This window comes from Sturnira hondurensis, unplaced genomic scaffold (genome assembly GCF_014824575.4).
Source record: "Sturnira hondurensis isolate 20B ecotype Veracruz unplaced genomic scaffold, ASM1482457v3 Scaffold0022566, whole genome shotgun sequence".
Taxonomy (NCBI): domain Eukaryota; kingdom Metazoa; phylum Chordata; class Mammalia; order Chiroptera; family Phyllostomidae; genus Sturnira; species Sturnira hondurensis.
Window position 1 is genome coordinate 4,169,209 of NW_028095197.1, and position 12,644 is coordinate 4,181,852.

Consider the following 12,644-nt stretch of genomic DNA (forward strand, 5'->3'; position numbering starts at 1 on the left):
CTTCCCCCACTACTCCTCTTCTAGCTCAGTCCCTTGCTTTCATCCACTGGACCTGGCAGTAGTCTCCTCACTGTTCTCTAGTCTCTGGTCTTCACTTCTTAAAGTCATAAAGAAATCTGTTCAAGGAGGTGAACCTCTGAAGCTTTCAGCTGGGAATTCCCAGAGGTTTCATGTCATGTACACTGGGAGGGTGAAGTCAATGCCTGGCATGACGTTCAAGATGTCTGTGACCCAGGATTAATCCTTCTTCTAAAGCGTATCATGGTTACTTCCTGCCTCACACATGGTAATGAATGGTCACACACACAGCTGTTCTGTTCCTCTGATGGAAATGTCTTCCCCACCTTTTTCCTTGCTAGCTCCCTTTCCTGTCCATAGACTAAGCTTCAGTGTTGCCTTCTCCATGAAGTTTTCCTTAAATCCAACAGTGGGCTAAATCATCTAGTTCTACTCCTCTGTGCTTGCCATTCGCTGTTGAAAGTATCTGTGTGTCTCCCATCCTGGCTACCAGCTTTCAAGGCACAATGAAGTTCACATTGGCCGCCACACCGAGTAGATCCTCAACAGATGCCCGTGGAAGCCCAATGGACTCTTTGTTCGTTCCCTCGTCCTGTTAACGGCTCAGGGTTACAGACACAAGTTTTAGTCTTCACAAACCTTACTCCAATGTTTGCTGCAGAAGGATGCTCCAAATAGGTGTAACTAAGTGAGAGGTGAGAGGTGACAGGGGCTACAACTGAAGGCTGGACTGGCATTTTCCTAAAGCAGATGGTTAAGGGAAGGGTCTCAAACCTCGCTGAAATGTTTCCTGTCTTGGTGCAAAGAAACACCTGACCAGTTATAAGATATACTGTAGGGTTTACTTGTGAGCTATTTCTCTATGCTGGCATCCACTAACTCACAAATGTCCTATAGAACTTATAAAATGTAAATAAAGAAGTTAAATTGTAAGAATAGATATGGGTAATGAGAGAACATGAAGATGTTTATAAAGTCTGGAAACAAAATACCATTTTATTTTTGGTTACAGGTTGAAGATGCCCTTAATGACGTTTTGTGTGGACTCACCTGTTTGCAGACTTTAACATTCACTTTGTTTGTGTACAGAGAACTCATCAAAGCTATTTGTAGTGTATATCAGTACCATTGAGAGTTACTGAAACTCTGATCCACATTATAAAACTGGACTCAGAGCACTACAAAAGCAGCAACACAGGGTTTCGACAAGTGCCAGGTAAAAAATGTGGAGATTTGATTTTATGATGGAACCCAAGCTCCCAAACTAAGGGGAGAAAACACCGTGCATCTCGGCAGCTCGTCTTTCTCCTATTGCATGCACGTTACGCACGGTGTGGAGGTAGCTCTCCAAAATATTAGCTGAAAGCTTCCTCGGAAAGCAAATCTTTCCCACATCCTTCCCTGCAGTTCCTCTTTAAGAGGTGTCAGCATGGCTGAAAGAATGAAGTGTCTGCACATTGTTCTGTAGTGCTATTATGTGCTGAACATTTCCATAACAAAAGTGCCACTCGACTTCTCCCCGATTAATGCAGCTCGAGGGCTCTTGTCGTCCTTTAATAAAACATTGTTGAAATCATTTATTTAGAGCCCCTGGTTACTAGTGGGAGAATGACCATCTTTGTGCCAAAATATAGTGTATACAGTCCACTATTTTGTAGTAGATCATTCTGTGATTTAAGAAATTGATTAAATGGATGTCTTAGAAGGTATTTATGCTAATAGCACATTACTTATGTCATTCAGACAGTCAAGGGTAAGCCTTTTCAACTGTCCAGCGAAGGCAAGCCCTCATACGGAATACAGTAACATCCAACTTTACTGGACTCACCAGGCTGCGATACCCACTGGAAACCCAGGCATTTGTAACATGACGTTTCTCAACCACCTTGCTTTGGGAGAAACCAGGTCAACTGACAGGTATTTCTGATGTTCCTTGGTATAAGAGGTCAAAAAAATAATACATGTTCTTCTTTTGATAGGCTTGACAGGGTTATATGAGGTTATGTTTGAGAACTTCCATAGTTGAACCCACTAAGTAGGCTAATAATGCAATGCCAAAGTTTAAAGTAGAAAGATTTTCAAATGCGGTGTTTTATGGCTCTGAAAGTTCTCATGGCCTTTCGCTCCTCTTTTTAGTGTATACTACATAGTGTTGCTGGGATGGAACGGGGTGTGAGTACAGGGAGTGGTGAAGAAGGAACTCCCATCCCATACGGCGTCTCTGGACTCCTCAAAGGAGAGAGACTGCTGGTTCTGAGTCTTGTCTTCCCCGTGCAGACCCTATTGGATGCACTGCCATGCACCCCAGACCTGTCAAAGCGCCGTGGCCCCTTTAGTTTGTGGAGGTGGATCTTAGGAGCTGCTTCCTTACTTTTGGACATTTGTAGGGGTCCTGTCTAAGCACAGGGAAGTCCTGTGACTTAGTACAAAAATTTAGTTCCCTCCAGGCATTTTTCCCCTTTACATATGAACATTGCCCACATACATTGCTGTATATTATCAAAAATAAACGAGAGCTTATGTCCATTGTGGTCATATACAAAAGCATTGCTATGTGATCGGGTGAACAGTGAAGGCTGAACTTCCTTCTATTTACTGTATGGTCACTCTCACTTCAATGAACTGCCTCCTTGTTCTCCACCATTGTCCCCCACTCCCTTACACGCTTGTCACTGAAGTGCCTTCAGAGACAAATAAACTGTCACTGAGAAGGCAAACCTGCTAACTGGGAAAATGAGGATGACCACGAAGACCCATGATTTTACATGAAATGTAGAAGGAATTGCTTGCTCTCACTCCAGAATATTTCTGTGGGAAGCATGGCGCTTTTTGAGAAACCCCAGGAAAAGCCAGAGATACTTTTTTTTTCAGTAATGATACTTCCAGGCATTCCCCATCTCGAATGTCCAAAATTCCAAAAGGCTCCCCGGAGAGCGTGAGGTATTACAGATGTCAACATCTGTAAAAATCCTTTCTGCCTAGGAGCAGATGGCAGACTACAACCCCATAACCAGAGCTGAAGGTCCTAACATCTCAGCAACCTGCTCTGGAACCCACTGGGTCTGCAGAGGCAAAAGGAGACTCCTGGGCTCCAGTGTTGAACTGTTTAAATTGAAATGGACCACCGATCAATGTTCACTTTCCTCACGGAAGAAAGCATGAAGCCTGTGTCTTCTCTCCCCAAGAGCTAGCCGTGTTGATTTATTCCAGGCAGATGCTTTTGACAGGACCCTGTAAAATCAAGTCGTGAGTTTATTGTGGCAGTTAATTATCAGGCCTTTTCTAGTGCTAATGCGTTTTACTTCTTACTGGAGAAAACTGGGCCTTTTACTGGGACAAAGACTTAACTTTTAGTCAGGAATGTGTTAAAATAACATGAAATGGAGATGATTTAAATATATTTAAGGGCAAGCACAGGAGTGTTGCTAACTTGACGTTTTGTAAAGAAAGCTGATTTCATTTACAAGTCTTTTGGAATACCCTTTGTTCATTTCCCAAAGAAACAAAGCTTTCAGCTTTGTTTTAACAATATGTTTACTCAACCATTCAGGTGACCCGGTTCCAACCACACACCACTCTCCTAGGGTTCTCTGAAACTACAACCAAGACTTTCTGATGGTCCACACATACAAATCTCTTGGCTTTAGATGCAAGAAGGAGCACCTAGAAGCCCTCTATAAAAGCTGGGGAAAGAGCCACTTAAAGGAAAAGAAACCTTGAAAGTAGCGGGTGGGAGTGGGTGGGAGGAAGTTGGGAGGGGGCATGGCTTTGTTAATTACTTCAGGCAGCAGAGAAATCTGGTTATGTTTTCTCAGCACATGTTAATATCATATAAAGAGACACGAGATCTTGCTAATCTGTGGACCCCTCAGACAAAGTTTATTTGTGGTGACTTTTAAACTCCTGACTTGCCTTCCAATCACCGCGTTTAAAATGAAAAGCTTTAAATAAACACCAGGAATAGAAGATAAATAAACTTTTTTTCCCCCTTGCAAGTGCCTAGCTTGGCGAAGTTCAGACTCAAATCCCCAGAGGACAGAGCGCTCTCTTTTGTGTTAATGTTTAAAAGATTTTCCAATGCCGGAGTTTATTCCTACTGCAAACATTTCTATTTACAAGGTCAAGTGTATCAGCACTCGACACAGCTTAAGAGTGTAATTATTTATCTAAGGGCGTTTGAGTGTAGATCAGTAGCTCTGGCGGGAACCCAGCCTTCAGCCCACTGCTAAACAACTCCTCACAACAATATTACAAGTTCTGGTAATTGTTCCTCTCCCCAGTGTGTTTACTTTCCCTCGCCTGAATGTTTTGTAACAAAATTTTGTACTTTTTCACCCGAAGTGTGAAAGTGACTTTGAAGTATTGAGTCTCACAGGTTTCCTAAGACCTATTGGTAACAGATGTTATTGGCATGTTTGATTGCATGAGAATGTCTAGTAGCCACTGAAGACACTCCTGGAGGAAGGGGCGGGGGTTGGGGGCGTCCCAGTGGAAATGGTAGAGATGTCTGGGTTATCCCAAATTATGTAGGAGACACGATTTTGTGAATTCTCTTCACCAACATAAAAACCAGTGGAGGGCAATCAATTATATCTTTTTAGCTGCCTCATTTACAGATGTCTAATTGTTCATTAAATTAAAGGCATAAATAATAGCCCTCATTTCTTGTCTTATACTGTATTTTAATTTCAGTTGATGGTTGATAGATTCCCAGTGGCCCCTCCACCCCACTCCTCACCCATTATTGGGTTAACCACAATGTAACTCTGGAAAGTAACTACACCATATTCATTATTTAAAACTCTTTACTGATGTACACATTTTAATAAAAACAAATAATAAAAAAAAGAATGAAAGAAATACACAAAGCCATAGTTACTTAAAACATAAGACTTTTTTTTTAAAGATGTCTATAAAAATACGTTTAAGGCAGTTTGGAAATGCATTTATACATTTCTACAATGTCCATAAATTCTCTTGAGAATAAGAATGTTAACTTCAAATCTATAAAATACACTGTACATTTCAAGGCTGTTCTAGACAGAACACACTTTACAGCGGCTGTGGGTTTGGATCCCTGGTGACAGTTTCTATACATTTCAGGGAGAAGAGGTGTAACATGGATGTGGATTTAAAGTTTTAATTTCTTTTTAAAAATAAATTATTTCTGAAGCATACAATTTATAAAAATTCTATATACAAAGTACAGCAACTGGTAACAAACCCCAGTTTTAATACAATTTATATAAGAAGTACCAGGGTTTAGCACCCTGATAGAAGCAGAAGCAATATACGTTCTCTGCATATTTGTACATACAATTTCTTGATGTAAAGAACAGAAACGACAACAAAACAAACATCATAAAGAGGCTTTCATAGACGGCAGTGCAGAGCTCATTTAATACAAACTTGCATTTTCAGTATCACTAGCAACTCTTTATATCAGCATTTTTGACCCTTAGTCCTAAGAAATGTACTAAGCGATCAGAGTGGTGAGAATGAAATTAAGGTCAAAGGCTTAAAGTTATCTAAAACTAATGCGGGGGTACTAACCTCTTCCCACCCCTACCCCAAACTGAGAATTCAGGGCGCTGGTACCAAAACCAAGGAACCGGTTGATAAACGAATGAACCAGTAAATGGGATTTTTCTGATTACTGACGACTGCAATGTCCTCATCGGCCACAATAAAAGTAGATATCGGGTCCCTCCCACCCCCCCAAATGCTTATAAACTGACAGCCCCTTTTGCAAATATAAACCCCCTTCAAACCCCTGGCTCCGAGCCCAGTCCCTTGAAAAATGCCAAGGCCACACTGGTCAGCACCCTCTTTGGAGTCCAGGACTACGTTCTTGCTTGCTCTCACCCCCGCCCCGCCACCCATTCCATGCCAGGCGTCCAGAACTTTAGCTAGGCTAGTTTCTGCAGGGCAGACGTGTTGGGAGTTTCTGGAGCCTGAAATGGGGCCAGGAAAGGATGTCCAAGAACTCATGCTCAGGAGAAGAGACGAGCAAAGTGCCAAAGTTGTGGCGGGGAGTCTGGCTAAGTAGAGTCAACTTTGAAAACGTTTTGGCAAGTATTCCCCATCCATCCCCTCTGTCCCCAAGCCACAGGTGCCCTGGCACAGGCCCTCCCGCAGCCCACGTCGGAGGGCGCGAGAGCTAAAACAGCTGCGGGAGCAGCAGCAGCAAGATGGAGGCGAACAGGGTCCAGGCCCCTCGGGGAGCCAAGCGTCCACTGCCGTTGGTGCTCCTTCGCCCGGGCCCGTAGGGCAAGTCCCCGTGGCCTCCCGCCGCAGCAGCGCCGCCACCCGGGCGCGGCTGGTGCGGTACGCCGTCGTCGTCGTCCAGCGGCTGCTCACCGCCAGCGCCCCCGGCGCGCTGCTCCTCGTCGTACTCCTCGTCGTAGTAGTCGTCCAGGCCCCCATCCGAGCCGCTGCTGCCTGGGCCGTTACCCAGTTCGGCACCGAAGCACAGGCGGGCCATGTTCTCTTTGACCGATTCGCAGATGGGCCGCTCAAGGCCGTCGCACACGCAGTCGTTGAGCAGCGCTGCCTTGGGCACAGCTAGCATGTCCTCGATGACAGTGCGGCACTCATCTGTGCAGCGCAGCCCGTTGAAGAGCTTGCCGCAGTAAGTCAGGTAGCGGCTGAGCGCCAGGTTGCAGCGGCTGTCCCGGTCGCAGCGCCGGCGGGCTTCGGTGCAACCCATGACCCCGCCAGCACCCGGGCCGCCACCGCCGCCGCCGCTGGTCCGAGGCAGGCAGGGCTCAATGGCGCGCTTGGTGGACTTGCAGTTCTCGTCCTGCGCGCAGTCACAGTCCTCCAGAGCGGGCCCGCGGCGCGTGTGGTTGAGCTGAATAAGGGCCGAAATACAGTGGCTCGGACAGCGCCAGCGCGAGGAAAAGGAAGGGGCTGAGGCCGGGAAGGCGGCTGCAGCTCCCGGGGCGTCGCTCCCACCACGCTGCGCCAGAACCGGCGCGCACGCCTCCGCGTACTGGTTGTAGGCGTAGCTGCACTCCGGCTCCCCCTGGCACTGGAGCAGCGCCTGCCAGCAGATGAGGCGGCGGCCGTGCGCCAGTCCGGAGCCCCGCGGCGCCGAGCCCAGCAGCTGCAGCAGCGCCATCAGGCACAGCCAAGCGCCCGGCACGGTCCCCCCGCGGGCCCCGCCGCCCAGCAGCCCTGCCACCATCGCGGGCAGCGGCAGCCGCTGGGCGAGGAGGGGAAAGGAAACGAGGTGCGGGGAGTGGCGTACACGGAGCCGGTGGAAAAGTTTGCCTCAGTCCTGCCAACTTCTTGCATGAGTGTTTTCATAAATCCATGCGCGCCGCTGGCTGGTACTCCGCTGCTTGCAGAAGGTCGGTCTGGCTCCGGCTACCGAGGCTTCCTAGAAACGCACAACCGCGAAGAGCCCCTCCGGTCGGCCCCCGGTTGTGGCGGGAGACGCTCACTGCCGCCGCGGTGGGCTGCGGGCCGCGGGGCCGCGGCGGCGCTGCAGGACCGCGGAGCGCCGCGGGTGCATTTTGCTCCGCGCCTGCAGATCCGTTGTGCGTCCGCGGCGGCTCCTTCCTCCCCGGCTCAGCGCCCCGGCGCTGCCGCTGCGGGCTCTCGCATCGCGCCGCTTCCTGGCTCGGGTCCGTGCGCTGCCCGCCTTCCCTCGGCCGGGCGGCCCGCGTCCCCTCCCCCTCCGCCCGCGGCGACCCCGGCCTCGGCCGAGCTCTGGGGAGCCCTTTCCGGGAGGCGCGGGGAGAACAAGAAACTCCGCGCGGCTAGAAAGCGGCTCCCGGGCTTCCCTCGCCGGCGGCTTCTCGGGTGACAAGGAGCCCGGGGAGCGGATCCGCTGAGCCCGGCTGCAAACTCTCTAGCTGCGAGGCTTTAAATACAAAAGTGGGCCGGGAGCCCCCGCGTGGTGCCGTGGTGCCCCCTCATTATGCATGCATGGAAAAGCAAACAAACAAAAACATTAGCAACGCTCCTCCGGCTCACCGAGCCCCGGCCCCGCGCGCTCGGAGCCTGCCCGCTTTCTCCTTTCTCCACTCTTTCGCCCTTTGCTCGGCCCCCTTTCCCGGCTTTTCGAGATGCTATTGGTCCTGCCTGTTGTTGTTGAAACTTTTTTTCCCCTGGAGCCGCTGGAGTGGGGTTGCAGAGTGGGGGAGGGCGAGGAGGTTGGTGGGCAGCTCACATTCAGGCATTCAGGGCTTGAAAGGAAGGGCTTAAGAAGCCTGACAGAGGCCCGGGAGCTCCTCCTACTCTTAAGGAGGCTCGGATATGGAGTCCCTAACTCGCGCTCTTACACAGCGGGCTGGGTTTAGGGGCAGCTGTTGGCATCCGGCTGGGCCGCAGCCCTTTTTCTTTGGTTCTTTAAAACTTTTTTTGTTTTTGGTAGTTGCAGTAATTCTGCCTAGACTCCATCTGTGCCTTCGACTGGGTTCCGAATTTGGTGTTTTTCGAGTTCCCCATCTTTGGATCCTGCTCATCACAGGCGGGAGGAGATAATCAGAGAATTTATAGTGGTACTTCGAAACTTTAAAAACAAAACAAAACAACAACAACAACAACAAACCGCACCCAAGGAAGAGGCACACACTTAAGTTGGAAGGTTTGGGGTATTGATGAAATACTTACGACACCCCCCTACTCCGGCACCCCGTCCCAATTTGCCAATCTGGCAGGTATGACCGTAGAGCCAGGCATCTGTTATCAGTTAAGACAAATCCAGTCAACTAAATTAATGTTTTAGGAATATGTTACTAGCATGATTGGCGATGAGAAATAATCATAGCCTTACAAATCTTTAGGGATGTTGATCCCGTCTGGCTGCAGTCACAACAGAGAGGAAGGGAATAAACTGGTACGCTCCAAGGTTTCTATTCTAGTGCGTGTTTCAAGCCCTCACTAGGGTACAGCAGCCTGTACCCTCCAGGCGCGGGAGTTTGAGGTCTACCTTAACTGCGGCGCAACGCAGCCTTCGACCACCAGAGGCACCGGGCGTCTGCGGCCTGTCAAAAACTGGCGCTTTTTTTCCTCCCCTTTCCGTGGAGAGACTATCAACTCCATCTGTCACAAAAATTAAGGCTAAGTCTCCTCTCCAGAAGCAGAAGGAGCCGGGGCTCCAGCCCGCGCAGAGTTCGGCTGTCCGGCTCTCCCCGGAGGCCAAGTGGATTTGAAATGGCAAAAGTGAGAACAGGGCCACATCAGAGGTACAGGCTGCAAAAAAAGCCTCCCGTTCCTGTAAAGGCAGCTGCATTCCTCAGACGCGGGGTCTGCCTTAGGGAGCTGCACCTCTGCAATTCCCAAAACAATACAAAACAAAATAAACTTTAAAAGAACCTGAGGTAAAGCAGACCTCTTTGCCCGACTTGAGTCACACGAAACACACATACATACAATCAATCTATATTTTAAAAAAGAAGAAGGAGGAGAGAAAAGAAAGGCTACAACTGTGTGGCTATTTAAACAATCAGTTTCCAGGCGCTGGATTTTTGCTGTTGTGTTATATGCCAGAAGGGCTTGGACAAGTCCCACTCCTTCGCTGTTACTCGAGAACCACTGCTCTAGAGAATGAGGAGTGGGGGTGCTTGTTGTTTGTAAAATTTGTCAGTTCTCAGATTTAAGGGACTCCAGAGAGTTTTGTGTGCTTCAGGGACACTTCAGTACCCCAATCTGAACATTTCAGACCTGCAGGGCTATCAGGGGCCTGATACAGGCGGAAGAAGGAGGCTATGGTGAGACAGGAGAGCCCTCTTCCCCATGAGTCTCAGGAACCGTGAGTACCACCTTGCTCCACATTCCAGGTTTGCACTGATAGCCACCAGACCTCCAAGCCATCCCCCGTCACCCATACACTGATTCCTATATTACTATGTACATCCCTTAAACTGACTTACCCATCCCTACCTCCACCCTGCCACTCCCTCCCCAAATTCACTTCATCCTGGACTATTCTCAGCAAAATCTCTGGGTTCTCTGTGTCTTCATCCACGTGTTCAAGTGCTTCCAACTGAGGGGCTGTGATGGCCAGATCCAGGTGCTTGTGTGGTGGCCATCCTGCCAGGGCACATCCAGGTAGTGAATTTCCCAGCATGCTTTGGGCCAAGCCGTGGGAAGAAGAAGAAACTGTGCAGGGAGGGAAACTGGCCCCAGATGGCTTCTGGTTGCTTCTGACCCTCTTCCCTTTTCTGTGCTAATCAGTTTGTGGTTTCTGGACATACAGAAATTTTAGGGAGTTTTAACAAAGCAGAAGTAATTTGGGGGGAGAGATGGGCTGGAGGAGGGTGGTGGAGGGGAGATTGGGGGAAAGGAAGTCCCCTGGGAAAGGGCCAGGCCACAGTCCCCAGATATTTTAGGCACTTCGAGGGACTAGATTTCCCCTGAACCCCCCAGAGGCCCAGTGAGGCCCAGACAGGACAATGGAGTTCCGAATGGTTGAGGCAAAGCCAGACTCCCCGCACTTCCATATTAGTCCCTCCTCCTCCACCAAGTCCAGGACAGGGACCCCCACCAGGAGACCCTCTCTGGGACCACTCCCACCTACAGCCCTGGGAACAAGAGATAATGTGCAATACCAATTGTGGACCAAAGGCAATAGAAACCTTTTTAGGGGAAAAAAATCTTGCCTATCTTCAAGCTGTTTCTAAGCTGGGTCTTCACATTCTTGCTCTAACTAAAACCTGCTGAAACCTATGGAATGGGAGAGAAATATTTGCAAACCACAGATCTGATGAGGGGTTAATATCCAAAACATTTAAGGAACTCATACAACTCAACAGCAATAAAAAAACAAACAAACAAACTGATTTGAAAATGGACAGAGGGCTTGAATAGACACTTTTTTCCAAAGAAGGCATTCAATGACTAACACACACATGAAAAGGTGCTCAACAGCATTAAACATCAAGGAAATACCAATCAAAGCCACACTGAAGTGATCACTACGTACCCGTTAGAATGGCTATCATAAAAGAAAGATAACAAATGCTGAAGAGAATATGGAGAAGAGGGAACTCTGGCACACTGAGGGTGGGTCTATAAATTGGAACAGTTACTGTGAAACAGGATGGAGGTTTCTCAAAAAATTAATACAGAACTACCATAGCATTTAGTAATGCCACTTCTGCGTATGCATCCAAAAAGATGAAATTACTATCTTGAAAAACTATGCACACTGTCCATGTAATGGACAAAAAATAAATAAAATATTATACACACACAATGGAATAGTTCAGCTGTAAAAAGAAGGCACTCTTGCCATTTGTATTAACATGGATGGCCCTTAGGTATGATGAAGAATTTCTTATGGAAAGAAGCCTCCCACAGCTGTGGTAGTTGGGGCAACTGGTGGTGCAGTCTGCTGCTTCTGCGTGTGGCCATAACTTCTGCTTCTTATCTGGCCATAACTCACTATGGGTTGGCCAGACAGGCAGTTGAGAAGGAAAGCTCAGTCAACTGGAACCCATGAGGGTGAATTGGAATTGGTATTTCCTTCATCATTGCCGTCCTCGACACTACAGGGGTTGACCTGCACCAAAAGCTGGTACCATTCACCATGAAGGTGACCTGCCTTTTGTCTAGAACTGGGAGAAGCTGAAGCAGGAGAGCTGGAGGGTGAGCTGAGAAAGCTCAGGTCCAGGTGTTGGCTCATCCCAACCAAGCGGAACTTTCAATCAGCAAGGACTGGTGCACACTGTCGTAATGCTTGGAGCCCTCCACCTCCTTCATAGGGTAACAGTGATGTCACTGCTGCTTCACTTCCACCTCCATATCGGTGCAAAACTTCCCTTGTGGCCAATACTGACAAGGAACCACGCAGGAGGTAGAATTCTGAGAAACACAGTTCCAGCTCAGCTCTGTTGATGTAGTGCAGGGCCACCACAGATGCCTTTGGGCATTCAGGCTTCATTTTCTCAGATGTGCTCTTCCTTAAGGTTTTTAGCATCTGACTTGCTTGCTGTTTTTCTCTCCAGACTACTCTTACCATTTGTGACAACCTTGGCCTCTTAGCTCCTTGGCTTCTTTCACATTCAACTATCAACTGGTGATTTTACCTTACACCTAGTCATTAACGTGTTAACTATGTCACCTGAAAAATCTTTAATTCAAAATTTCTAGTTCAAATATTATTTCGCTGAGTAACATCTCTTGTCTATTCAGTTCACCCGTCTCAGTCTTGTCACCTCTCAGCTTCTAGACTCGAAATTTGCCTTTGCTTCTTCTGCTGCTGCCTCAGCTCTCTCCTACAATATCGTTCATTCCCATCCACCTATAATAGGCTATACTTTCTACCATTTTAAAACAAAAAATCTGCCCCCCACCAAACAGCAGCAAACTCTTCTTAGACCTCAAGTCCTCACTTAATTATCCCATTTCTATGAAAACTTGAAAAAGTTGTTTTTACTCACTTTTTCCATTCTCTCTTTAATTCACCATAATCAAGTTTCACCCTGCCATTTTTCTTGCTAACGATACTAATGACCAAATGGCCACTTCTCAGTCTTCATCTTATCTGGCCTTTGGGCACCATGGGACATGATCGTCTCTTCTTTTCCAAGTGATTTTTTATTTGGCTTCACACCCCCTATTTCCCATTGAACTCCCTGGTGGCTCTTTCACTAAATTGACGTCCTTAGGTA

At 48.0% G+C, this 12,644-nt stretch overlaps 1 protein-coding gene across 1 annotated transcript; it reads right to left on the reverse strand.

Moving 5' to 3' along the window:
* Window positions 1-4,893: 4,893 nt before the first annotated feature.
* Window positions 4,894-7,441, reverse strand: GAS1 (growth arrest specific 1). The gene has a single exon (XM_037035901.1). It carries the CDS (start codon window positions 7,205-7,207, stop codon window positions 6,179-6,181), a length of 1,029 nt encoding a protein of 342 aa, XP_036891796.1. The 5' UTR covers window positions 7,208-7,441; the 3' UTR covers window positions 4,894-6,178.
* Between the last annotated feature and the right edge of the window lie 5,203 nt (window positions 7,442-12,644).

Excerpts from the sequence above, each read along its gene's own strand:
- GAS1 (XM_037035901.1), bottom strand. The coding sequence starts at position 7,207 with ATGGTGGCAGGGCTGCTGGGCGGCGGGGCCCGCGGGGGGACCGTGCCG.